The sequence below is a fragment of the Anastrepha obliqua genome, chromosome 3 (assembly GCF_027943255.1).
Source record: "Anastrepha obliqua isolate idAnaObli1 chromosome 3, idAnaObli1_1.0, whole genome shotgun sequence".
NCBI lineage: Eukaryota > Metazoa > Arthropoda > Insecta > Diptera > Tephritidae > Anastrepha > Anastrepha obliqua.
In genome coordinates, this window is record NC_072894.1 from 25,352,328 (window position 1) to 25,379,495 (window position 27,168).

The 27,168-nt window shown below is 37.6% G+C and overlaps 3 protein-coding genes across 3 annotated transcripts; 1 reads left to right on the forward strand and 2 right to left on the reverse strand.

Annotated features, from left to right (window-relative positions):
* Positions 1-10,327: 10,327 nt before the first annotated feature.
* On the forward strand, positions 10,328-10,991 carry LOC129242958 (uncharacterized). The gene is made up of 2 exons (XM_054879929.1): positions 10,328-10,411; positions 10,597-10,991. The coding sequence occupies exon 2, from the start codon at positions 10,597-10,599 to the stop codon at positions 10,954-10,956; it is 360 nt and encodes a 119-aa protein (XP_054735904.1). The 5' UTR covers positions 10,328-10,411; the 3' UTR covers positions 10,957-10,991.
* A 1,213-nt stretch (positions 10,992-12,204) lies between these two features.
* On the reverse strand, positions 12,205-21,560 carry LOC129240775 (nematocyst expressed protein 3-like). Its single transcript, XM_054876756.1, has 3 exons — positions 21,543-21,560; positions 20,849-21,466; positions 12,205-12,582 (listed from the first exon to the last, which is right to left on the reverse strand). Exons 1-3 carry the CDS (start codon positions 21,558-21,560, stop codon positions 12,205-12,207), a joined length of 1,014 nt encoding a protein of 337 aa, XP_054732731.1.
* A 3,004-nt stretch (positions 21,561-24,564) lies between these two features.
* Positions 24,565-25,206, reverse strand: LOC129241883 (nematocyst expressed protein 3-like). The gene is made up of 2 exons (XM_054878434.1): positions 25,157-25,206; positions 24,565-25,062 (listed from the first exon to the last, which is right to left on the reverse strand). Exons 1-2 carry the CDS (start codon positions 25,166-25,168, stop codon positions 24,565-24,567), a joined length of 510 nt encoding a protein of 169 aa, XP_054734409.1. The 5' UTR covers positions 25,169-25,206.
* Between the last annotated feature and the right edge of the window lie 1,962 nt (positions 25,207-27,168).

The following is a 27,168-nucleotide window of genomic DNA, read 5'->3' on the forward strand; positions in this document are numbered from 1 at the left end:
TGCTAGAGCAAGACTACTAGTTCTCTGTACTGGAGGATATTTGCAGATTTGCCAAAGAATCTGGAAAATTCTCACAGGACTAACTGCCTTTGTCACTGTCTCTATTCTTTCCTATCTCTTTCTCTGATTCTTTTCTCTCTCAGAGCTCTAAATACAATGGGCAAATCTCTTGGTGGCTCCTAAATAGTTCAGGCTAAAAAGCCCAATGCAACTGTACACGAATCACTTCAGCTCAGTTATAAAAAAAGGAAATTTAAGATACATTTGATGACAGATTTGAGCTGTTCAAAACCACCAACTACGATTCGTAGTAAATTCTGTCAACACAAATATTAGCGAAACCCACATTGAACAATTTGGAATTGATACCGGATCTCTAGAAATGCAATTGATTTAAAAAATAAAGATTTGTGGAGGGAAGCATTTACAGAGTTGAAAAACAACTCAGAAGAGTTGGAGGTCCAAAAATGTATGTAGGTGTCGCAACAAAAGTGGACAGCTTTAAAGAAATGCCGTGAAGTGAGGAACTTTTATTCGACACATGGACTAGTTTTCCAGATGGATACAGTGAGATGAGTTATTTATGACAGTACTATTTATTGTTGGCAAGAAAAAAAAAATTTTAAATTTTGTAAATTTTAATTTTGGGTCTTTCGTCGCAAAAGGTTGCGACCCCAGGTTGAAGAAGTTAGACCGATATGAGCTGTAAAAGTATTTGTTTCCAAGGGTTCGCCATTAAATTTACTTTAATTATTTTTGTTTGTTTTTAACGTAAAAGTATTTAACGGTGACGCAAGTGTTTTCGTTGGCGAATTTAGCAGCTGCTCACAGATTGATGCGTCGACAATCTCATTTTGTTTTCTTTACTGCGAAAGGGAAGTATTTATAATAGGACTATGAATAAGTTCGTGCGGTTTTTTTCGAAATTTGAAACTTTATTGACGTAAAATGGTTACAAATTTAATATTCAAAGTATTGTCCATCGCTTACTACTACTTTTTCCCATCTTTCTGGCAATTCACGGATTCCCTTTGTGAAAAATTCGGTCGGTTTTGCCGCAATCCACGAATCGATCCATTTTTTGACTTCATCGTAATTACGGAAGTGCTGGTCAGCCAGGCCATGTTGCATCGATCGGAAGAGATAGTAATCGGATGGCGCAAGGTCTGGACTATACGGCGGGTGGGGTAGGACATCCCATTTGAGCGTTTCTAAGTATGTTTTGACCACTTGTGCAACATGTGGCCGAGCATTGTCATGTTGCAAAATAACTTTGTCGTGTCTATCGGCGTATTGCGGCCGTTTTTCTCGCAGTGCTCGGCTCAAACGCATCAATTGTCGTCGGTAGACATCCCCCGTAATCGTTTCATTCGGTTTCAGTAGCTCATAATACACAACACCCAGCTGGTCCCACCAGATACACAGCATAACCTTCAGGCCATGAATATTCTGCGCCGACGTCGATGTTGAAGCATGGCCAGGGTATCCATACGTTGCCCGACGTTTTGGATTGTCGTAATGGACCCACTTTTCATCGCCAGTCACAATTCGATGCAAAAAACCTTTCTGCATGCCATAAAACGGCGTTCAACGTCTCTTGGCTTCAATTCATACGGCACCCAATGGCCTACCTTTCGGATCATTCCCATGGCTTTTAAACGTTTGGAAATGGTTGATTGATCAACTCCCAAAGTTTTTGCAACCTCTTCTTGCGTTTGAGCCGGATCTTGATCGAGCAATTCCTCCAATTCGGTATCCATGAACTTTGGCGGCGCACCCTCGCGTTCTTCGTCTTCCAAGCCAAAATCACCACTTTTAAAGCGTGCAAACCACTTCTGGCACGTTCGCTCAGCTAGAGCATGCTCACCATAAACTTCCACCAAGATACGATGACTTTCGGCTGCTTTTTTCTTCATATTAAAATAATGAAGAAGAATTCCCCGCAAAAACACATTATTTGGCACGAAATTCGACATTTTCAAGTGTGGTAAAAATATTGTTGTTTACGCTTCAAATAAAAAACTTATACTGACGTTTGTGCCTTACGACAGTAGCTCTCCAATGAATGTTTGGAAATGTGGATCGATGGAATAATAATCAAGTTACGCCATCTGTTGTAAAACCGCACGAACTTATTCAAATTTAATTTTTAAGGTTTGAAATAGGTAGTTCTAAAATAACATTCATATATACAAGGCAAATGATTTTTTATAAAGGGCTTTTCCATGGCAGAAATACACTCGGAAGTTTGCCAATGCCTGCCGAGGGGCGATAGTTAGAAAAACTGTTTCTATTATTTGATGTTCATGCACGGAGATTTGGACCTACGCACTCCCGAATGGTAGGCACCGGCCAACCCACTCGGCTACGGCGGCCGTATGTATGGCGGTATATATTTCTCTCAGGACCGCATTTTTGGGCAGATTTAAGTAATATTTAAAATGTTTTTAATACATGGAATAAAAAAAAATATCGAAAAAAATTTATCCACGCGGTGGTGCAGTGGTTTAGATATTTCGAAAACTTGCATTTAGCCATCGGACTGAGTTCGTATTCAGAATGCTTAATTCTTATGCTTCAACAGCTGTCAGAATTTCCAATTAAATACGGCTGCCAATATAAATATTTAGTAAGGTTTGCCATTTAGTCACAGCTGTTAAAGGAACTGTATGAAAATTTCGGCTTAGTTCTAAACGGGGGTATCTGGAATTTGGCCAAAAACAAGGACAAGCCAAATTTATATTTCGCCGGCTATGCCAGCAAGCAATATTGCCGTTATTATAGTGAACAAAATTCCCAAGTGTTCGACCAAGCATTAATGCATTCTCGAAGATTTCCTGTTTCGGTGAGTTTATGGCTTGGAGGCCACATTGGAACTTACAATTTCTTACACATAATTGCCAATGGTCTTCGGAATAGAAGTGATGCTAACCGACTTTCTGGAAATGGCGCTACATCTCATACAAGGGACGTAAGTAACGCTTGAAGTTGTAGAGAAAGCATTCGGCATCTGGTTCATTTCAGTGATTATTTTCTTTGTTGTCTCTACTGCCGGAATAACATGGCACATATTGGATCGAGTTACCGCTTAAAATACTGTCAATAATGCCGAGGCGTCCATTCGAGTGATGTGCTATTCCATTCATAATTGCATAAGTGTAGCTTCAAAATAACGATAAATTCAATTCGACATCTCACACGGTGTTATTTTATTTAAGTTGAGGAAGGTTAACCTATAAATATTAAAACAAAGTACATAAAGGTCCACATCGAAATATCAGGCAAGTCTGAGAAACTCAAAGCTGCTAAAGCTTCAATGAAGTCTTTAGATTTAGGCAGGATGTATCCCAGTTTCATTATTCAGGTACTATAGATCAACGACATAAACTGAGAGTTAATATCCGCAAAGTTTACGTTAGCCAACTTACTTAGACCATGTAGGTCCGTTGTGGTACCACTGTGTAAAACGGTAACCTTACTATTTAATTTTCATGCAACCATTTAGACTCTCTTATGAAGCGTTGGATAAGTTTTATCCCAACACCATATAGTTCCGTAAGAGAGTCAGAAGAGTATTTTCCTAATAACATTGCTCGACTCTTAGCTAAGGTTGGACAATTACAGAGGAAGTGTTCTACTATTTTTTCCTCTTCCTCGATTCTACATCTTTTGCAGTAGTCATGAGAAAATACTCCCTGCCTAAAATAGTGCCTACGTAAAAGCTAATGATCGGTAAAGCAAGCCACAACCTTCGAGATATTCTTTCTTGAGAGATTGAGCAATTCTGTCGACCGTTTAGTCTGGTTGTGGGTAGGTAAGTAGGTGAAATTGTTGAAGTGCCGATCTGACACTCCTCAAGTAGCAATAAAGCGCCGTTTTGATGCCATTATGAGACCTCCAACAGGCAGATATCTACAGCCAGCCAGAGTTGTTGATATAATGGAGGAGATTGATTGTATTCAGGTTGGCGCACTGCCCCAGGCTGTCGAGGAAAGGAGCACCCAGTGACCTTCATCGTCTAGCTGCCAAACCCGAACATTTACAGAGAGAATGCTCTACAGTCTCTTTGTCCGAAAGGTCAGATTCTTCAATGGGGATTAAATGGTAACTCTAGCTTTTCCGATCGTCCAGTGACCGGTAAACACAGCTACGAATTGGGAAATTGAATGGCGAGGAGTCCAAAGTTTTGGTGCAGATTTTCCCTGCGTTCCAATCCTGCCTATTTGGAAAGATTGCCCTAACACGACCCTCAAACTCAAGTTTGCGAGAAAGAGATTTGTTCGAAGTTCGAAAAAATACGGTATTAACTGCTCGAAAATGCTACCATGTCCCCCGAGAGATTGCCTCCAGAGGCCAATCTCCCTTAACCTGATTGTACTTTGAGCTGCGATGGAAATGACGGAAAAGTCGATGGGTTGTAAGTGCAAAAAGACATTCAAGGCAGCACTGTGGCAAGTTTTACAGTCTGGTTGTAACACAAGTATTTTTTTTCTCTCCATGACCTATTGGCCTCCTGCAAAATATTAATTTGCAGTTGCCTTAACTGTCTTAATTTGCAAGTTGCCATAGTTGTTGTAGTTGTCTCTGTTTTCAAGCAATGAAATATTAGTAGTCTTCCTGGCTAGCTCATGGGCCTTGCAATTCTCTTTCATATCTCTTTGTCCTGGAACCCATATAAGATTGACCTCGAAGATGGTGCTAATATCATTTAGAGCTGCCAGGTATTTCTGAGGAACCTTTGATCTTCGTATAACATCCATTGATTTGATGGTCCCTGACTATCCCAGAAGATGTTATCATAGTTTTTGTTACGGCGTGTGTGTTAAGGTACACAGTTACCTCCTTTATGGCTTAGACTTCTGCTTGATCGACGCTACAGTAGTCCGGAAGTCGGGCAAATAAAACCTTGTGGATATCTGCATAGCTGTTGTCATTGCAATTTATATTAACGGGCATTTAGACGGCCCTTTACTCTAATTTAGTTAGTGACCAACATTGATGTGGAACGAATGAATTGAAGTCATGTAAAACATAATTTTCTTCGATCATTAGACACAGCCGTGGCACGTGTGAGGTGTGTTTGTATTAAGCTTTTTTGTAATAGCAGGAAATCACTCTGTCACTTCAATTGTATTATTCTGAATTTTCATTTGTTCTTGTTTTATTTATTCTTCGATATATGTAGATTTTATGCCAGTTATTATTGTTGCTTCTGAAATTTGTTTAAATAAAACCTTGAGGGAAAATAATTAAAATGAACAGAAAACCGTCATTGATTTAATTGATGAACGCACGATTTCAAGCTAGAAGCAAATAATATTTTGATTTTTATAAACGTAACTGCAAATATAGGTATTTTAATATATAATATATATGTCTGGACTGTCTACTATAATAGTAACACACAATCTGTCGAATGCTCATTCAGGTGTGTATGTATTGTAGTCATATTCATGAATGTGTGTATGTGCATATAATGTGACATTTCTGTTCAAGTCCCTGATGCCGGCAGGTTAAGTGAACCATTTAAACTTGAACTTGAAAACCAGTTTACTGTGAAGTTGCAACAAGTTGTGCATTGCTGCAACCAGCTCACAGATAACCGATAATGATAATGCTGAAGTTGCCCATTGTAGCGGAAGTGAAGAAAATGAAATGAAGAAGAGCGAGTAAGAAAGTGCTAAATACGGTACCGACCGAATTTTACAAAAAAAATTTAAATTTAATTTGGACTGGCTGCTTTTGGAAACAAACAGGCTCATAGACAATGCCAGAGTTATAGGATGTAACATAAAATGGGCGGACGGAAATTTAGTCTTAACATATAAAAAGTGGCCACTGCTTATATCCGATTTTAATAACATTCATTGGAAGAGCTTTATTGAGCTGTTATTGAGACACATACAGGTACATTTACCAAAAAAAGTGGGTGTCGCACCACCAATTTTGTACAATTTTTATCAATGCAATAGAGTTATCACACTTTTTCATTTGCTTATATTACCGTTGCATAGGATGTGGGCTTGATTTTTGACCGATTTCGCACACTTTTAGTACCAAATTACTTTGGGCTAAGAAAAGAGTTTCATTGAAATGCTTTAATTTTTCGTCGAGCTTTCGTGCGCCCAAACGAACGGACATCGTTAAATTGACTTCTGTCCTCATTTTGGAATATATATACAGTGAAGCACTTAAGTCTACATACATGCAAGAGCATATTTTCTTATTTACGTTCTGGGAAATAAGAAAATATGCTGTTGTATGTAGACTTAAGTCCTGCACTGTATATGAGCACCTCTATAATACCCTTGTGCACTTTAGCGCGGGTATAAAGGTAGTACGACAACAACTTCGTTAAGCATAAGGAAGCGAGACAGAAAGACCGCAGGAAGACAAAAAACAAAAACCAAAAATTTGAAGCCGCTTAATACTAAAACAGGTTCTGATGTCAACCACGAAGTACGTATTTACATATATACGAATATGTTGTACTTTTGAAAATACCTATGTCCATCCATATATGCACATGTAAGTATGTGTGGGATAGTAATTTTTTCTTCGCACGTACTACACATGCATACATGAATATATAATTATGCGTGAAAAAAAAATTCTTACAAAGTATCGCTGAACAAGAAACATTGCATTGGCATAAACAAAAGAAATTACAAGTGCGCACTGGTATAAAAATATCAATAAAGAATTACTGCGGATTGGTGAAAGGTAAAAGAAGCACAATAAATTCAACGATGTCAAGCATGGAAAATCAGCAGCCCCTGCAGGAAAATTTACTTAATTCGAATCATAACTAGATCGAATTACCTTGCGGATATCTCAATTCAACTGCTTTCCGATGAGATTGCTAGAATTATTATCTGAATTCAGTTGAAGTTGTTTAGAATTGTATCGAAGTGATTTATTGTGGGGACAGATACCTGTAAACAGCTATATTTTCCCTGATTTTCATTAAAATTATTTAAAATGAAGAAGTTAATATATTTTTTTCAAAATTGGCATAGAGTTTATTTATTTATTTATAAAATAATATAATTTTTTTTTATTTTAATCATTTAAAATGGCGGATGTATACTCAATTCTTTCAGCAAGGTCGCAGCGGGGCTTCTCAATCGGCGGGCATTGTAGCATCGGCGTCAGTGACCTGAGTACAAAAAACCAAAATTTTTTTTGTTTATTCATGTCATAATTTCTATATGAATTAACAATAAATGGGGATAAAATAGCGGGATAAAATGCTTAAAAGAAAATGAATTTTGTGGCGAATTGTCCTACTATTTTTGCTTCTAAAAAATTACTTTTTCGAGAACTTGTAAATTCACATAGAAAGTAATACCATAGAAAAAAAAATTTTGGCAAAATTTCAGGGAGATCGGTTAATAAATTTTCTAGTTATCGTGTACGCCAATTCGAAAAATATAGTTTTGAGATAAACGCGTCTAAAGTTTGAATACACGAAAATTCCTTTCCCAGCGCTCGAACGCAAGGAATAGAGTCGTCACGGTTGACGATCTATAATATAAAAAATACTTAAAATTACGTTCTAAAATTTTTTTGACATATTCTTAAGGGATTATATTAACATTTATAAAAAAAAAAATTTTTTCTGAATTTTACAAGTATCTGTCCCCTTAAGTCGTGATCCATTTTCCAGATGCTTATACTCTTCCTCACAGAACTTCAGTTTTCGACATAAACTACAGGATTTCACAGATTTTTCAGTTTTTGGGTTTTTGACTACAATGATAACCTTTCAAATATAGTATGTATCTGATAGTTTTAGTTTAGTTTCAACAAATTCGAAATTACCGAAGTACGCAGAATCAACCTATAAACAATAGTATTTTCAATTCAAATTAAACTCTCTTCAAAATAAACACAACTTTTTTCAAATTAAATTCACCTATTCCCAAGTACAGTGAAACTGTATTTAAATTAAATTGGAAAACATTTTCATTAACCATTTTCATAATTAACTAGCTGTACCCGGCGCGCGTTGCTACGCCAACAACTAAACTAAATAAAAAAAAATAACTTTAAAGAAAAATCAGTACATAAATATTCTATTCATTCTAAGCCATTTTATTGATTTTGTTTATTTCGAAAAAATTGGTTGAACGGGGCAGTAGTTGCTACTCTGCAGCGCCTCCTGATGACGAGTGGCAGCAATGAGCATATTCTACAAACCTATATAGATATACCAATATATATAAAAATCGGTATATACCAAGTTTTATAATAATCGGTCCAGTAGTTTTTGAGTTAATCGAGGACATACAGAAAGTAATTTTTACATATAAAGATTAGATAAAATTGCCAGAACCCATAAATCCCACAATACACAAAATATGGTGGATGTGCAATGGAATTTTTATCAGCTTACTCTTCTATGAAGAACGCAATAGAAAAAAAAAACATTTTCTAAGTTAGAATTCTCTGTCTGATAATTTTTAACTGATATAACTGCTGAGCATAACATAGTTGCTATGATAGATGAAAGTATCGCAGGAATCAGTGAAATTAATGAATTATTATATTTATAGGGAGTTTTCATGACGCGATTATACAGGCAACTTTAAGCTGAATGCAGCAGCAAGCTGAAACGCAACCAAGTTGGTCACCATTAAATCTTTTCTTCGTGGAACTCTGGGTTTATGACGAGAACTGTAATTTTGTCATGTCTGTTCGTCCATGTATTTATTTACCCCTGGATATTATATTCCAAAAATTGTTTTACTGTTTATCCAAGATAGTTCCGCATCAAAAATGGGCGAAATCGATAAATGTATGTACTGTGAGCCACATTCAAAATGGGGCTATGACGTGACTTGTATAAGATCTTTTAACTTAAATAAGACTATGCATTTTTTTTTATATGAATTTGTTTTTATTTATTTATGTATACTCGCATGTAGGAAGTACAATTATAGGAATTAACTGCACTTAAATCAAAACCAATGAGAAGAATTCAATTTTGTATGAAATTATTGTCATAAATCCTGCTCACACTCAAAATGGTGCCCCCCGTTTATAACTCCCAAAAGCAACAAATGGATAAGCATTAATATTTTGTCGATTTTTTTTTGTACATATTATATACCTCCCGTAAGCGCCGTGGCATACTTTCAATGAGTTTTCGGCAATAACTAGGCTCAATTTTTTTCCATTCCTCCAATACTGCTTACTTTAAATCTGACTTACTGCTCACGCGTCCTGTAGCAAGTCTGGCTTTGAGTTCTCCCCACAAATGTTCAATGAGTTTCATGTCGGAAGATTAGGCAGGCGTAGTCAGAACCTTTGGACAGTTGTACAGTAACCAATTGCGAGAATTCCTCGACGTGCACTTAGGATAATTGCCTTGATAAATTAAAAAATTGTTTATACGAATAACACGTTTTTCTGTTTTTCATTTTAAAATGTCAATGTACCCTTTACCATCCAAAATCCCATCAATAAAGTATGATTTTCCAACACCAGCACGCCAGCCCCCGACATGCAACCTCAAATCATTATTGAGCCGCCACCACATTTCACCGTATTTTTAATATTTTCGTCCTCCAAATCTTTTCCAGGCATTCTGCACGCAAAACGCTTGCCGTCTGATCCAAAAATATTAATTTTGGCTTCATCCTAGAATGCAGATCAATTTTCGTGAGATTTTAAATGCTATATTGTTCTTTTTCAACGAATACCAAAAGTTCACATTCCCATATTGGAACTTCTTCGCAAACTCCAACCTAGGCTTTTGGCTTCTTTCGAAATAAGTGGCTTACGTCATGGCACCCGTGCTAAAATTTGTTTTTTTAAGTAGTCGGCGAATCGTTTCTGTACAAGATTCTAAATTTTTTTCCTCTTTTAATTGGTTTTTTTTTCTCAAATCTACAGCAGATAACTTTGAATTTTGTTTTGCTAAATGGAGTACAAATCGAGAACTCCGGTCATTGATTTTCCCTCTGCTGTTTGGCCGTTATTTATAACGCACGTTGCAACCTTTTATTAATATTATGCACTGTAGACTTTTTTTATCAACAAATTCACTAATTTCGCAAATGGACTTCTTGCCATTGTAGTTCTTTATCATAATTTCCCGGTCCTCTACTAAATCTCGTTACAAATAACCCGCAATATTGTCTGCAATAGTTTTTCCTGCAGGGTATATACTTGTACACATGCAACACACATACACACAAATGTGTACCTGTATCACCAAAGGCAAGATTCATTCCTTTACCCATTTGTGGTAAGTAGAATTTTATAAAGTGCCATGCGTCGTAGTTTAATTTAAGAAGCCAAGGTCTGATGAAAGCCAGAAGACTTACGGACAGCGTCAGTGTGCAGAGAATTGTGAAGAAATACCTGAATATAAGTTGCATAGCAAAGCAATAAATTTTGAGAGGTGTGTGATTATGTGGGGTAAAAATGTATATAATTTTCAAAATTGCATTCCTTTGGGTGCATACATACAAATACTCGTATTTAAATGTACGTCTGTATGTTTTACGTGCATCCAATAATGTATTTACAACAACAACGACACCACTATTAACCTTGAGCTAATCAACATTTGTATAACTTTCACAGATGCGGTTGTTGACTTTAACTCTGCTGTGGCTTTTGGGCACCAGTGAAGCAGCACTCACTACGGAAATGTTTGTGCAATCAGAACCAGCTAACAATCCAACAACAACAGTGCCGAACATTGTTAATGACACGCAGTCAAAAATAGAATTTTCTTCTGTGCAGGATAAAAATGTGGCTGGCGATAATGAAGTCGTTGATGCAGATGAGGCTGCAGCAGCTGAGCATATGGCAACTGCTATTGTAGCACCACTGACTCATATCGCGCACGTCACCTACGATTCCGTGCCAGTGACACACAAGCCCAACGATCACAAGCCGCTGTTTCATCGTGAATCGCACGATGAGTTGATTAAATTGTAAAAAAGCACAACAATGAAACGAAATAAAATGTCTACTAAAAATTTATATGAAATATGTGCACCTATAAAATCGGGGAATTAAAATTCAATTTAGCTATAAATTTTGGTATTAATTAATTTATTTTTATGTGCCTATAAATAATGAGTGATGTGTGCTGGAGTTAAAAGCTTTGCTAGTTTTTTCTAAAAATCAAATTAACAGATTTTTAAGGTAATAAAAAACACGCATATTGAGGAATGAAGAAAACCAAATTGTTATAATTATTTCATTATATTCAGTGAGAAAGACCAATTCATAGAGCCGGAATTTGATATCTAAGCTGCCGAGTAATTTTTGTCAGCAATAAAATAAAGGGACTTACGGTGGCTGCTGTAGCAGAGTGTTTTTGTGTGCACCCATGATTTGGTTTGACCTGTATTCAGAGCCTGCTCTATGAACGGGCGTGAAACGGCAAATGATAAAAGCATTTCGTCTTCTGATTCTTGTACAATCGAGAAACATTGAAAAGTCATATTGCAATAAAAAAATTCTGTTAAGTGATCTGTGGGTAAAACTCTAGGTATCCCTCTTTTGTTTGCGAACATGAAAATTAAGGGAGAAGCTTGACCAAACACCTAATACCGGACGCAGAGTTGGGATTTCAAATTTCTAAATTCAAAATAGACCAAGGATGATAGATTCCAAGTTTGCTATTTAGCTACGGTGGCAGCCGCCTTACTTGGGAGAGTCTGCAGGCGACTTCTGCACGATATTTCCACATGCATTCACACATCCATCCAATCAGACATTGTTCAGATAGGATTAAGTTAGACAATTTAAAATTAAAAAACGCAATTATTAAAACAATTTTTGGATATTTGAATCAAAATTATAAAATACGAATTCGGTAGACAATGCAGTGCCAAATGCGATTTGGTATTCACGATGGCGAAACGATGACGGCTCAAATTGGGCATTTCCTCATGCGCAAAGTTGGTTGCATGAAAATGTGATACGGACTGGTAGCCAAGATTTCGAAAAAGTTGTCAAGGTTGATGTTAAAAAAACGTATTATTTGAAAATATACCTCTATTCAGGCCACCTTGCTTACAGCAACAAATTTCAAGTTTTTTCGTATTTTTATTTTGCACTTTGTACTAAAATGCTAGGAGTTTATCCAAAGTTTAAGAAAAATATTTTCCAACTTTAATTTAGTTACATACAACGCATTTTCTTATTCGTAAGTATAGTTCAGGTACTTCAGTTGATCTAGCCGAAAAATGGTGCTGGTGCCGCGAATCGTAGTGGTGCCGGAGCTAAAGGAAGTGGAGCCGGAGCAATTGGCAGAGGAGCTGCCCAAGGAGCAGCTAATCTAGCAGGAGCAGCGAATGCAACTCGAGCTGGAGCGGGGAAAGCCACTTTTGGGGCGAAGGCTATGGGCGCTGCTATGGGAGCTGGCGCGGCCAAAGCGACAGGAGCCGGAGCAGCAACTGGAACTGGAGCTGGTGCAACTGGCAACGCAACAGCATGATTTATGTAATGAGTGTTGAATGAGGATGCATAGGGCGCGACAATGCCGGGCGCAATGGCAGCAGCAGGCAATAGACTAGCATTGGTTACAGCGACGCAGGCGAACAAAGCTACGAGCTGCAAATAATAGCGGAATAAGGTATGTTAAATGACTCTAAAAAATTTCAAAGAAAAGGCGACTAAATACTTACCATAAATTTACTGGCCATATTTGCTTGAAAATTTTTAATTTACTTTGATGTTAATTGCTCGACGATGTGAGCGGCTTTGATCCATAGCGCACATTTTGAATGATCTTTTATAATAATTGCAATTGGTGCATAGTCGATAAACAAATGTAAACGATAAATGACTTTGAAATTGAAATAGTTTGAATAACTGCAAAGGCATCGGTATGTCACATATGTCGCTATGCGATGCGCTCAGCTCATACACTTGTGTTCACAAAAGTAGCAGCGAGTTGTAGTACAAAGTTTTGGCAAGTAAGTTAGTTTTCATTTTTTTTACAAACATTTTTTACAAATTGAAGCGAGGTATAATGCATAGTTTTAACTATTTATTTAGTTTTTTTTTGGTTTTTTTTATAAAAAAATATAAATTATGTTGCAAAAAGCTTTGCACAAAATTAAAAAAAAAATCAAGAAACTATCATATTTCATAATTTTAAACTATTTAATTAGGTTTTGGTCTAATAAACGGCACGTCTGAGGTCACTCAAACAACGCGCTGGTTCTTGACAATTTCTTTTTTTTTCTATGTTGGCGTTCTTGTGCAGTCACTATTAAAAAAAATTCGAGCCCTCATTGCATGGCGGAGAGTACACAACACCGTCAACAAAAAAATCAACAAGCAAAGCGCGCACATAACAAAAGTGAAACTTTTAGGGCAGACAAAGAAAGAGGGGAGACCCGAGAGAAAATGAGAGAGAGAGAGAAAGAATATATCTAAATAAATTCACAACGTTTGCAGAGAATTCAAATAGACAAAATTTACAAAAAACGGAGAAGGGTCGACCGGGTATGTAAACGCCGGACCCAAGCCGTGGCAACAACGCGCACTACTTCGAGCGCTTATCACCCGCACAAATGCAGCGATTCCAGGACCCCAGCAACGCACAAATAACCACAAGGCAATAAATAAATCCGGCGCCGGAATGGATAGCACTTTGTAGTACACACAAGCACTAGCCAGTAAACGGAAATAAGCGCCAAAAAGTAGGCAGCAAAAAAAAGCGCCAAAAAAAAAGGGACCAAAAATCGCCCCAAACAGTAGTCACCAAGGAAATATTATATAACGCCAAAAAGTAGGCACCAGGCACCAAAAATATATTTCCTACATGTTTGCACCAACAAACAAGCGCCAAAAAGTAGGCAGGTAGTAGTAGTTATTTCTCACTAGAAATTAGCAACCACAAGGCAAAACTCAAGAAAAGTAGCCTAAAGTGTACCTAAGATATATATAAGGTATAGCTCTCTCTCTCCTTTTCCTCTACGTTATATCTTTTTTCTTTCTTACGGAACGAAAATGCCCAAAACGTTGCATGGCCTTGAAATTTTACTCTTCATTCTCGCTCGTCCATCGGCGCCTAAGAAGTTTCACTTCAAAAATTGAATAAAAATATATAACTAGTAAAAATTTTGCAATACCCAGGGCTGCTATTATTTGTGAACATAGCTGTACTTACTTTATAAGCCCTTTAATGAGGTAATTCTACTGTTTAATAATTGCACATCATATTATTTAATACCTCCAAAAATTGTTTTGCTTTAGTGTTTACAAAATTTCAACCAACAGCAAGCAATGCCACACGCTGGCACGCGTCTCCCCACTCAGGTTGGCCATTGTCATACTTTCGCACTTCACATACACACATCCATATCCATCGTTCCAATTCCACTTTCGTGCCTCCACAACGTATTCACTAGCAATATATGTACATATGTCTGTAGGTATATGCCTTGTATCTGTTTACTTGTGGTTACGCAAATGTGCGTCTACTCGCAAGTGTCACAAACTGCCGCCCGCCATCAACGTCTGCGCAATCTATTGTAGTAATGAAATAATTAAATTTCCATTAATACTTACCGGCAAATTGTTATTTATTGGCTTGGCGAATCGATTTTAGGCAACGAATTACCGTTAGTAGACAGTCACCGATACCGAACTATGCCAAGTGATTTGTTTTTTAATAGCTGCATTTCGATTGCTATGTACTGTGGGTTCATTTAGTGGATAGAAATAAATTATTTAACATTTAATTTAACATTTAATTTAAATACATTTTTTTAATCTTAATATTTTCACTTTTAATCTAAATAAAATTATTCAAAAAAAAAACAAAATTCCTAAAAGGGACTAGGGACTTTGGTATAGGTAATAGTAAGGTTTTTAAGAGGTCATAGTATGCAGTCGGCTTTAATGCAGTAATGGGTCATATGGGTCACCTTATGGAACAAAAGAAATAAAACAGTTTACCCAAACATGAGTTCGCAAATTAACAGTTTTGGAAGTATGGTAAGTTACTCATTTTTTACATGATTATTATCATAACTAACTGGTGATTTCGTAAAACATGTGCGTTGAATTCGAAGAAAATTACTCGTCTTCAAGGGTTCGTTCCACACATGCCAAGATGTGTCGAAGTTAATCGAAGCTACATTTCAAACATTTCCATGGCAGACCATGGACGTTGCAACAGGACTCGGCACCGTCTCACAAAGCTTGAGTGAACTAAGAATGACTAAAAAACAATGTTCCTAACTTCATAACGTTCACACAATGGCTCTCAAATTCATCAGACATAAATCCGATGGATTATTTGCTTTGAGCCATTTTGGAGAGCAAAGTCCGAAGTGAAATATTCACCAGTCTCGAGGCGCTGAAAAAAGTCATTATCCGCGAGTGGCCCAAAATACCTGCAAGTCACATTCGGGCAGTTTGCGATTCGTTTCTGGACCGTCTCAAGGCCAGAGTCAAGGCAAAAGGTAGTCATATCGAGCAACAGTAAATTGATTCTTAATTTTGTAATATTTTCACATATTTCTTACTTTGAATCGAATAAAAGTATTTTCCAAACTAAATTTATGGCCTTTTTAATTGGTTACACTTCGAGTGCCGGACCCTGTAGAAACGCCTACTTGAATGGCCTATGCCACACCTTTTTTGTCATTTCGCGGCATATGCTGGATAAAAGTCATAAACGTTTGGTAGATATTACTTTTAGGAAGTTGAGGATCTCAGTTCCACGGGATCCAAGTACTAGACAATTCAAGCCATAGACAATTCAAACATTTTTTTTTGCCCCATCCTGCAGTTTCATTGTCATAAAATTCTAAGTAATTTTTTTATTCAGCCGCAAAACACTGTTCACTCCGCTGTTCGCAATCAGCTACTCGCAATTTTGCTTTACGCTGCCCACTTACGCAGTGCCTGTGTGTTTCATAGACGATTGATTTCGTGTATATGGTTAGTTGTGTGGATCGTGCGTGCGTTTGTATGCGCTCCTAGTGACCGTTGCATCAATTCTGTGACCAACAGCACCATCACCAATGACGGTAGTCGATTTCGTGCTAAGCATTTAAATTAGTTTCTCAATTTTGCGTGCCATAAATTAGTGAATTAAATATTTTATGTGAACATTCATGTGCTCTCAACTATGTAACTGCATGTGTGTGTATGCAAATATGTTTTAGTGTATTTTCAGTAAAAGTAAACACATTCACACACACACACACACATGCATGTATATAAATTTATGTAACTGCGATAACGACAGCGAGTTCAACTTTTCTTCGAGTTCTTTGCTCAACTATGAGGTGCAAATCTATGCGCGCCTGCAGTTTATATTGTTGTTGTACTTACTATGACCAGCTGGAATTCCAGTATGAAGAAACAGTGTCTTACTATGTGAGCCGAGTGGGAAAAATGAGTTTTACCCGATAAGAGGGCCAAATGTAGCATGTTGATATATCTAGAATAGTTTACTGGGCTAACAGGATATTATAGAAACTTTATTTTAGATATTTATAAGTAGTATCATGAGCTGTTTACAGTATAGCCGATGTGCCATTACCTATATATGTATATACTTAGTCTTGCCATAAATTCTGTGACAAATGTTTAAAGTATACAAGGTGAAGTCCAAGACTGAGCTAAAGTAGAAATGACTGGAACTTTGTTCTAATAAGTTCGAGTTTATTTATTCAAAATAGTCGCCTCTGGCCTTCATTCCTTGTTTTGGGCAATCTCAAAGCTTGTCGAAAGAGTGTTTGAGGTCATTGACCGGAATGTCTTTTGGGGATGTCCGTACAAACCTTTTGGATGACTTCTATGAACGCAAAACGTTTTCTTTTCTTGGTTAAATAATTTTCCGAATAGGTAGAAGTCACATTATCATGCAATAAGCACCAGCTTCCTCCTTTGCGGTATTTAGAGCGAATTCGACGAATGCGATGCAAAAAACGCTTCAAAACGTTAAGATAGAAAATTGCATTGGCGGTATGACCCATTGGGACGAACTCCTTGTGGGCAATTTCCATGGATTCGTAAAAACAAATGAGCATCGACTTGATTTTTGACTTCCCCAAACGCGATTTTTTGGGTGATGGCTCGTGTGGGGCATTCCATTCGGCACGGTGTTGAGATAATTCCACCTCATCCTCAATACAGCTTCTGCAGAACGGACTTGAGACAATCCCAAGTCTCACCGCATGAACAATTAGCGGTCAATGTCCGGTAAGGATACCTACCAAACTCGAGAGCTGTGGCTTAGTTAGCCTTAAGAGTTCCTTCGAGCGTCGTCGATCTTTTTTTCATTTAAAACCTGAGTATGCCTCTATTATATGAAATCTGATCCTTGCTACTAGAATAAAAGTGGTGTAACGTAAGTTCATTCGCTTTCCACTCCAACCGATAAACTTTGAAGAGTCATTTGCTTCTTATAGTTTACTCTGTCTACATTGGGACCAGTATTAACAACTAAAGTGAGGTCATCCTGGAGATCAAATGGAGAATAACTCTTACCAACAGTTATTACTTTGGGCACAGTAGGCAATTGAGAAGTAGGGCTTTCTCTCGAAGGACGCAGAGCAGATCGAAATTTTTGGGATCCTTAAAGAGAAAAATTCTGTGGAAAAACTTTACTTCTTAAGTCTTAACGATCCGTACACATCTAATGCTGGAAAAAAATTCGTTCTCGAATTATGTACACTAAGATCAAAAAGTACCGGGAATGAGTAATTTAAACGAACCGCGCAAGTGGGAACCGGTCCATATTTTTTCTTATGTTAGTAGGACTATAAGAATATTATATATCCGTTATGAAGCGTTTGAGAGATCATATACGTCGATAGACGACATCAAAGAGAATGCAACGAAGGAGCTGAAGACAATCCCTTCGTCGGCCTACCAGGGATGCATGGAGAACTGGGTTAAACATTGGCACATGTGTCATATTTTGAAGTAAATAAAATAAATTTGCCTAAAATTTAATTCTGTTTTATTTTATTTAAACATTCCCGGTACTTTCTGATCATAGGTATGTTACATACAAACGCTAAAACAAATATGAAAAAAAGCAATAAAATATTTTCTAGAGGCGGAACAAGGTGTCTAATATATTACTTTTGCCCGGCAAAAAATGGTACAAATTACCGTAAACCTTCGATATTTTAGACGATTTTAACAGTTCTAACCACTGTAGCCGAATGGGTTGGTACGTGACTGAGAAGCTCAGCAAAACACCCAAAAAGGGTGTAAGCACCAATAGTATATATGTATGTATATAGAGGGAGTTTAATGTAATATTAAAAAATTTTTTTTTTGTAAGTTTTAATTTTCTTTTATTAAAAAAAATGTGTTTATATTTTTGAAAATATATTTATAACAAATTTTCGACTACAACTACTTACACGTGCCAAGAGTCGAAATGAAATGTACTGTACAAATTACATTCGATTTGAGAAGATGCATAATAGCAGAAGTCTATTGTGTCACAAAATTTTATACTTATAAAACTTCCCTTCATTGAAACTTCTTATTTCAAATTATATCACGTTCAAATTCCAAGTTACTCGATTTTTAGATTTTTGCCCACGTTCGGTGCCCTTTTCTCCGCTATAGCGTAAGAAGTACTTCTCGCTTCTGTAAACGAATCAGTATGAGCAGTGCTTTCGCTCCCAAAAATAATTGCGTTGACAGAGGAATCAAACTTACTGAAAATAAGAGGAATCAAACTTACTGAAAATAATAAGATTAGATAAACTAATATAGAACGACGAGGAAAAGTACGCTACAAGACGCTAAAGAAAGTTTAAATTAACAAATCAAAATTCGATGTAGTGATGATGGTTGTTTTCGATATTATACGATTGCGCACCTCACTGTGCTCGTGAAGGACAAATTATTAATTAACATCATTACTTTTACGTTTTTGCCTAAACTCCCTGAAAGAGAAATGATAGAAGTTTTTACTCAAGTATTGCAAATCAATACTAGATCACTCACCTTTTTCGCCAGGTCACCACTTTCATGAAAAAGGACAAAAAATTTGCGTATATTGGAGCTGTGAAAGAGGAAACCGTATGAGTACTCCAGCACTGATACGTACTATGGTAGATTCGAAGGGAGCATTGTTGGGACTGTAAAATAGGCCTCTGTCATCTATTGCTCGAAACAATTTAGGAAGTGTTTTATTTCTCTAACATTGTAGCTCAAAAACATTGAATTTTATCTGTCTATCCATTGAGGTTTTTGCCTATGCTCGTACTTTCGTAACTATTTATCCAGCACAACTTGTTTGGCGGTGATATTTTCAAAATAAGTTCTTTTTTATTTTTTGTTTTTTATCGAGACAAACTAGCAAGTACAGCACCCAGACAACATTAAGTCCATTATAAAAGGTTCCCTTTTTAATTCTTTTCTTTCTTTAAATCTACCCGACCTCCGCAGAAATCTGAGTAGACCTTGTGGAGCCAATGAGTCAAGGTGGTCGCTTCTTAACCCATCATTGTCCATCTGCAGCCTCTTTCAGCCTGCCAAGCTCGCTTGTGGGTTGAAGTAACCCGTGTGCTCACCGTGGCTTGATGGCTGCAGAAGGGAGTGGTGACTCTAGCTAAATAGTCAGAGATCTCGTTACCCACGATAATCACATGTCTCGAGACCCATCAGGTCATTATGTCTACCTGCATAGTTCAGCCTGGATTTACAGTACTCAATTACCCTTGAAAAGGGTTTGCTGTCGCTGCAGACACATCTGTTTTCCACAAAAAGGTTCGCCACTTCTTGAATAGCATACGAGTACACCTCCGTTTGAAAAACAGATGCGCACATTCCATGAGCAAAGTTTAGTTTTGATTACAACAAGTTAAAATTATTTATAAAAATCTAAATTATATTTTTTGGATAATTTTAGCAGCTTCTGTTGTCTAGCGTAAGTGCACTAGCCTGCCATCCCAGAGGTTGTGGGTTCGAATCCCACTTGAAGCACAGTCCACGCACTTTTCCAAATTTATCTACTTTCCCTCTCTCTAATAATTTTCCGTTCCAAAAACATTTCCCAAACTCACTTCTCAAACCCAAACTTATCTTTTCCATGCTCACTCCCGCACAATAGTTAGCGCATTATTCACATTGTGGCTGGTAAAATAAACAAAAACAAAGAAAAACACACAGTTACACATTACATCAGTGGCGTCAGCAAGAGGAAACGGGCAGTCACGGTAATAGTGCAGACACACCAAAATTCAGCGAAGTCCTCAAACATTTGTGTGACAGGTGGACATTCCCACTATTTAGGACTGGTAGCGGCAGGCTAATCACTTACCCTGTGAGAAATCAAAATAGATCAACGAAACCAACGCAAGACTGAGTCTTGTCGAGGCACTATGCTCCCGAGAGGAGTGAAGAAGAAAAAAAATAATTCTGCTTAGGCAAATACCTGTAATTTTAGACTCAAAATAAGGTGTTGAGATAGGCTTGTCGAAACCAAGCAAGTGTTGAATATCTTTGAAACAGTGTCCAATAGAGTTTTCGGAGTGAACAAAGCCAATTTTTCTTTGCATATACACTAGTAGCAGGTTTTTTATTAATTGTACTAAATACTCGATTTTTTGCAATGCATAGTAATTACAAAAGTAATTCTTAACACAAAACATATACATAAAAAATTATGTGTAATTATATTAAACTTAACATATGTTAAATAAATTAACAATCGAGTTGAAGTAAAACTCAAACTCTGTGATGTTTTTACGCAAATGACTTTTGGAACGCTTACTCTTGACTTTTGAAAAGCCACATCCTTAGCCTCTAATTAATCCTTTTTTCTTTGTTAGAAAGGAAATTAAAAGAGTGAGTGATGATGATGATGGCTCAATAGTGGCGCCGAGTGCACATGCGCGGCATGCAAATGAGCGTGAGGCGCTACAATTTTGGCCACATGAGCATGAGGAAAGGCATAACCGACTGACACATGATGAGTAGTGGTTTTGGGTCCCGGAATGGCACGGTATGTAGGAGCAACAAAAGGTGCAGGTTCCAATACTGGAGCAGACAAAACTGGTACTGGTACGGGCAGAGGAGCGGGCAGCACATGATGATGATGATGCACTACTGGAGCGGGCAAAAGAGGCGCTGGCAGAATAGCCGCAGGAGCTGGAGCTGGAAAGATGGGTGCGGGAGCAGGAAAGATGGGTGCGGGAGCGGGAATGATGGGAGCGGGAGCGGGAAAGATGGGAGCTGGTAAGATGGGAGTGGGTGCGGGTAGCAGTGGTGCTGGGGCCGGGAGGTATTGGGCGGGTGCTGGCAACAGAGGTGCTGGTGCTGCGGCATGTAGATGAGGCGCTGGTAGCCAGGGCTCAGGAACAGGTGCTGCGGCATGGAAGTGCGTAGGCGGCAATACAGGTGGTGCAAAATCGAAATGTTCGGGTATGGCTGAGTGCAGTGCAAAAGGATGAGACGGCTTAGCGACAGCCAAGGCAGCCAGGGCTAGCAAAGCGAAAGCCTGAAATCCAAAAAAAAAGAAATCCATCGTCTAGAACTATTTTCATATTTATTATTTATGTATAAACTATACTTACAAATTTCATAAGCGCCATTTTACTTAATTTTTGTCAGAGTTTAACGTTTACTAGATTTTTTCCAACAACCCCACTTGACTATGCAAATGTCACCGTGCTAATGAATTATTAATATTTGATGCGTCAATTTATATGAAAATATTCACATTCCTCACAATGACTCAAGCAACCGTTGGACATTTCACTTTCAGTCCGAAGTATGCTTGTGTTGCCACTGCGACGTCTATCACCAATAACCGACTGTGGATGTCCATTTTTGGTGGTCAGTTGGGTGGGTCAGTACTCAACGCTTCTTTAATAAGCATGCAGTTCGAAAGAAAGGCTGCATAGGTTTGTGCGTCTAATAATTTGGCTAATTTATTTCTTCAACGTAAACTTGCTTTAATTGGTGGCTTGGCGTATGTAGTAATGTTGTTTTTATAGTAAGGTGGTTATGTCACTGGCCATATAGGTTCATAGTTTTGTGCACACATAGTTTATATAGTAAGTGCTAAGCATAAGCGATGGTGCATTGTCATTACGAAACACGGTGCAATTATGTCAATGTTAGTGGGTGACATGAACGAATATTTTGCTAACAAAACTGATCTTATTACATTGGGCGACACTAAAAGTTAACGCGGAACGATTTCACAAGCACGCAAAATAGATTTTATGAAGCAATACAGCATACTCCGTTTTTTATCATCTATTAATTATATCCTAGTGGACTATAAAGTTTCAAAGCACTACATTTAAAATAGATAGATAGTTCTAAATATTTATACTTACTATATGATTTTATATGGATATAAAACAAAAGCAGATATTGCTAGCTATGAAATAAATATAATATAGTATTCGTGTTTATATTCCAATTACGCGTCTCTTGCTGTTTTTGAATTTTGAACTTTCCTCCAATGAAGTAAAGTATACGCAGTGTGGTGCCGAAAAGTTAACAAAAATGTTTTTTCATACCTACAAAAAGCGAAAAATAACAGAGGTTAAATCTTTTCACCTTTCGGCATGAGGAAAAGAACAAAAATAAGGATAAGGCATATTAAAAGATTTATTTCAGCTTTTATTGCAAAAATTTAATAATATTTAATAGCTTTTATGCTGTATTGTAACTAATACTATTTGACATGGCGTCGAATTTACGAGCGGTTGAAAGACACTATGAATGATTTTTGCCGATTCCTATAGAATCCGTTTTGTCTGGTTTTATAAACTTCATTGCTAAGAATGCTCCAGTGGCCTTCCATTTGATTAACATTTCTACTAACTGCGGGCCACTTCAGCACAGGAATATTTTCCGTTCGCTCAGTGCTGTGATTTGAGCATTTCGCTGTTGGTATGTTCAAGACTCACTGTGAAACTCTTCGTCGAAATTCAATAAAACGTTGTCCAAGACCTCTATGTAACTTTCTGCGTTCATCTTATGTGAAATTAAACAAGCAGCTAAAACACCCCAGGTAATAAGAGGTGGCTCTCTAGAGTTTCGGAGTGACGCGTTTGTTGTAGCTCGTGGATATCTCTTCAGTACTTCTTACAATCATCAGGTTCATGGATCATCATCCCAGAACTTATGATTCTAGAGGAATTCAAGTCCAATTCTTTGTGGCTTAGTATAAGCTTTAGTTCTGCTGGTCTATTTTGATATTTTAAGCTCGAATCATCACTCAAAATGTGCCGTATTTTTCTCTTCGTAACATTGGAAGAAAGTTCACATTGAATTTCCACATCTGGTGATTTTATTGGCAGCTAACCGTCTTATCTTTCTGTTACACCAGTCGTCAATCGTAGGCCTTGGATCAGTTCTTTGAATTTTTAGATATCCAGCAGGATTTTTCAAAAAGTTTTGGATGGTACTTTTATTTTGATTTACTTTGAGCTTTATTTTGGGGACTGAGACCCCCGATCTAGTATAAGCTAGAATACTAGCCTGCTCCTCTGTTCAACTATGGATCGACGACTTCACAGACGACTACCCACAGAGGTCGTTGGTCCAAGTTGAACTCGTGCAGAGTAGCCAACTGCTTTGTGAAAGCACCAAACAGGAAAACAGCGAGCTTTCTCCTAAAGCTCAGCAGAAAGGACCTAAGAGTACTGGTGGGTGTAATCACATGGCACAACGTCTGTGGTCAGCATATGGCTACCAGGGGGGTCTTAGACAGCCCGTTATGCCTATCCTGTATTGAGAATGACGGCACTGCAGAGCATTTTCTCTGTAGCTGTCTTGCATTTTCCAGAATCAGTCTTAGGATATTGGGTTGGGAACGCGGATCTCAATCTTTTTGGTCTGGTAAAAAGTTCAGCTTCTTTGTTATTTAAAAACTTTTTTAAGGAAAAATAATGAAGGGATTAAAAATGTGTTTACAGGTCTTTATACTTATACTTTGAAGGGGAAAATAATATTTTTCAAAATTCATTTAAGACAAATAGGGAAGTGCTGATATATCGGGGAACAAACAGCTAAAATTGCATTGTCATAGTTTTAAACAACCAGAGAAAAAGGAAGCTATTTTCCATTTCCTCTGTGATTGCCGTGCTTTATGGGGGGAGAGAACGTCAACTCTTGGCAAACCACTGTTCGAGAGTCTCGAACAACTGTCTGGCCTAGATGTCAGCAACCTAATAAGGTTCTTAAACCGCACAGACTGGATAAAGTCAGGCTGTAATTAAGTTGGTAGCGTGGATGTGGCAACAAAATGATGCAAAAGCGCTAGTTGAATTCTGGATTAATCACCACTTCAACACTTTGAATCGGACAACAGTGATATAAGTTTTCTTTCTTTTTTTGAAAATTATGGTTATATGAAAGTTGGGCGTGCTTGTTGACCGATTTCGCCTAGCAATCAAAAGCACGATCTTTACTTCTTTACTAACTTCAGCAGTGAAATGAAAACACTCTAATAACTTTTTTTTTAATATAAGTGAATTTATTTTTTATTTTAACAAATTAGTCAGTTCAATCTTCAGCAACTTGCAAGCAAAGGCGACAAGCTTCGTGTTTCCATTACTTGCTACGTTCAGCAACTATCTACCAAGCATATTGAGCTGGGGCAGCGAAAGGCGCGGCATAGGGCGCAGCAAATGGTGCTGCAGCAAGAGGTGCGGGCGCAGCGGCCAAGGGAGCGGGCAAAGCAGCCAGAGGTGCGGGCGCAGCAGCCAAGGGAGCGGGCAAAGCAGCCAGAGGAGCTGGTAAAGCAGCCAATGGTGCGGGCGCGGCGAAAGCAGCTGGCGCAGCGTATTTAGCTAAAGCTGGAACAGCTAATGGAGCGCTCAGTGGAGCAGCAGCAGCATAGGCAGCGGGTACACCGGACACATAGCGGCTAGCGAAGGGACCAGAATATTGGAATGGTGTTGTGGTGTACGATGAAAGTGTGCCATCATAGTTGTTGCGTACGTCGATTTGACTACTGCCACCAGCGGCGTACAATGGTGCATTGGCGTAGGCAGCGACAGCCAGAGGAGCAGCGGCTAGTGGTGCTACATGGGCTGACACGCAAGCGACGAGAGCGGCAAGAACGAAAGTCACCTAAAAATGTATTATATAATAAATGAAATGTTGGAAAATACACTTTAATTTTTATTTTAATGTATGTATATTTTTCGAAAAGAAAAAAACTTACGAATTTGAACATTTTGCTTTTGTTTAGGATTTGTGCTGGTAGTTGACAGTAGGAAGTGTGGTGTTTGTATGCTTCCTTTGCCAAACGCAACCACCTTTTATACTAAAAATACTAAGTGTTTGGTAATTGTTAAGTAAAAAGTAGTTATTGTAAATTAGTCAGCCTAAAATTTATACAAATTCGATTGATGGTGTTAAATAAAAACGATGAATGCGTCGAAAGACCTCACCTAATTTGCATCGTCCAACTTACGGCGCGTGCATATCAAACTATGTTTGCTGCAGCAGCTAAAAGAAATGTATAAAATTGAGAATGCAATCGATAAGTGATTGGCATGAAACGTGAAATGGTAACTGAAGTGGTCATATTGTAAATTGACTATTTGTATTTTATTGTAGGTGTTTTTCGCAACCAATTTAGAGTAGCATTTACCCTTGATTCGTTTTTTATTTGCTTTTAAAATACAAACGCATATATTTATAAACATTCAGCTCTTCATTGGGTTTGAAAGTCTGTTTTAGTGCACGTGCATGTATTTATTGGTGTTCACTAGAGGAAGTGAGATTATTTGTTTGATATGCTAGCGACGAAAAAATGCGAAAATAAGACGAAATAAAGAAGTAACGATGAGACTGTGGCCTTGCTTTTATTTTTGCTTTTTGCTCCCTTTTTATGCGTGACGTTTTTTGAGGCGCATATGTTTGTATATCCACTTGATTTTAGAGAAATATTTCGTATAGAGTTTTATTTTTTCAACAGTTAATAGTTGTAACTTTTGAAAAATAAGTCAAACTAGTAAGAAAAAACAATTTATTGCGGGCCTAACTCTGTGTAATCGCGCACATTTCAATACAATTGAATTTGAGCCCAACAAACTCATAGACAATGAGACTTTTGTGTCGCTTCTAACATCGGATAGATTTGCGGAAAATTTGTCTTGACATATAAGTATGCCGGATCTGAACGAGGTAGGGAGTAATGCGGTTACTAAGCTTGGGTGAATTTTATTAAGTCATTATCGAGATACATATATTTACCAAAAAGTGGGCGCGGCATACCCCATTTATGAAAAACTAAATTTTGTCATATTTATTTTCTTGGGCTTATAACTCGTAACGATTTGTATAATTTTGTTCCATTTATACGAAGGCTCCTATATTTCTGGCCTTGGGCACTTCTATTGTTGTCAGGCTCTATTTGTCCTTTGCATTGGAGTTTATTTTTTGGTTTTTTTTACCATAAACGCAGTTAGAATGTTTTGTGGATGATAAAAAATGTTACAGGGTGGGCCATACAGCGTTTGCTTTTTGAACCACCTATTTTTTTCAGAATGGTAACACAAATGACATGTCAAATGTGTTCATAATTTATTTAAAGGTTTGACATTTACGAAATGGGAAGCAAAATATTGAAAACCTATTTCCAAAGTGATGAGTCTTCTTCTTCTTCCGCGGTTACAGTAAATGGCGAGCGTTACCGTGACATGCTCAACGAGTTTTTGTTTCCAAAAATTGCAGAGGATGACATGGACGACATTTGGTTTCAACAGGACGGTGCAACTTGTCACACTGCCAAAGTTACACTCGAACTTTGAAAACCGAATAATCAGCCGAATTTCCAATATCAATTGGCCACCTCGGAGCTGTGATTTAAGCCCGTTGGACTATTTTTTGTGGGGAGCCGTTAAGGACAAATGCTATGCGAACAATCCAGAGACGATTGATGCTTTAAAACACGAAATCGAAGTTGCCATTCATGAAATTGGAGCCCAAACAATCGAAAATGTTCTTAAAAATTGGGTTGATCGAATGGCTTACTGTAAAGCCAGTCGTGGCAGTCATTTGAACGATATTATTTTTCATTCATAAACGACAATGTTCACTCTTCACAAAAAAAAAAAAGTTTAATAAAATATTGATTAGTTTTTTTTTATAGCCGATTCAAAAAGCAAATTTTATATAGCCCACCCTATAGTTTTGACGTGATTAAACAAAGTGCTTCGAAATTTGGGT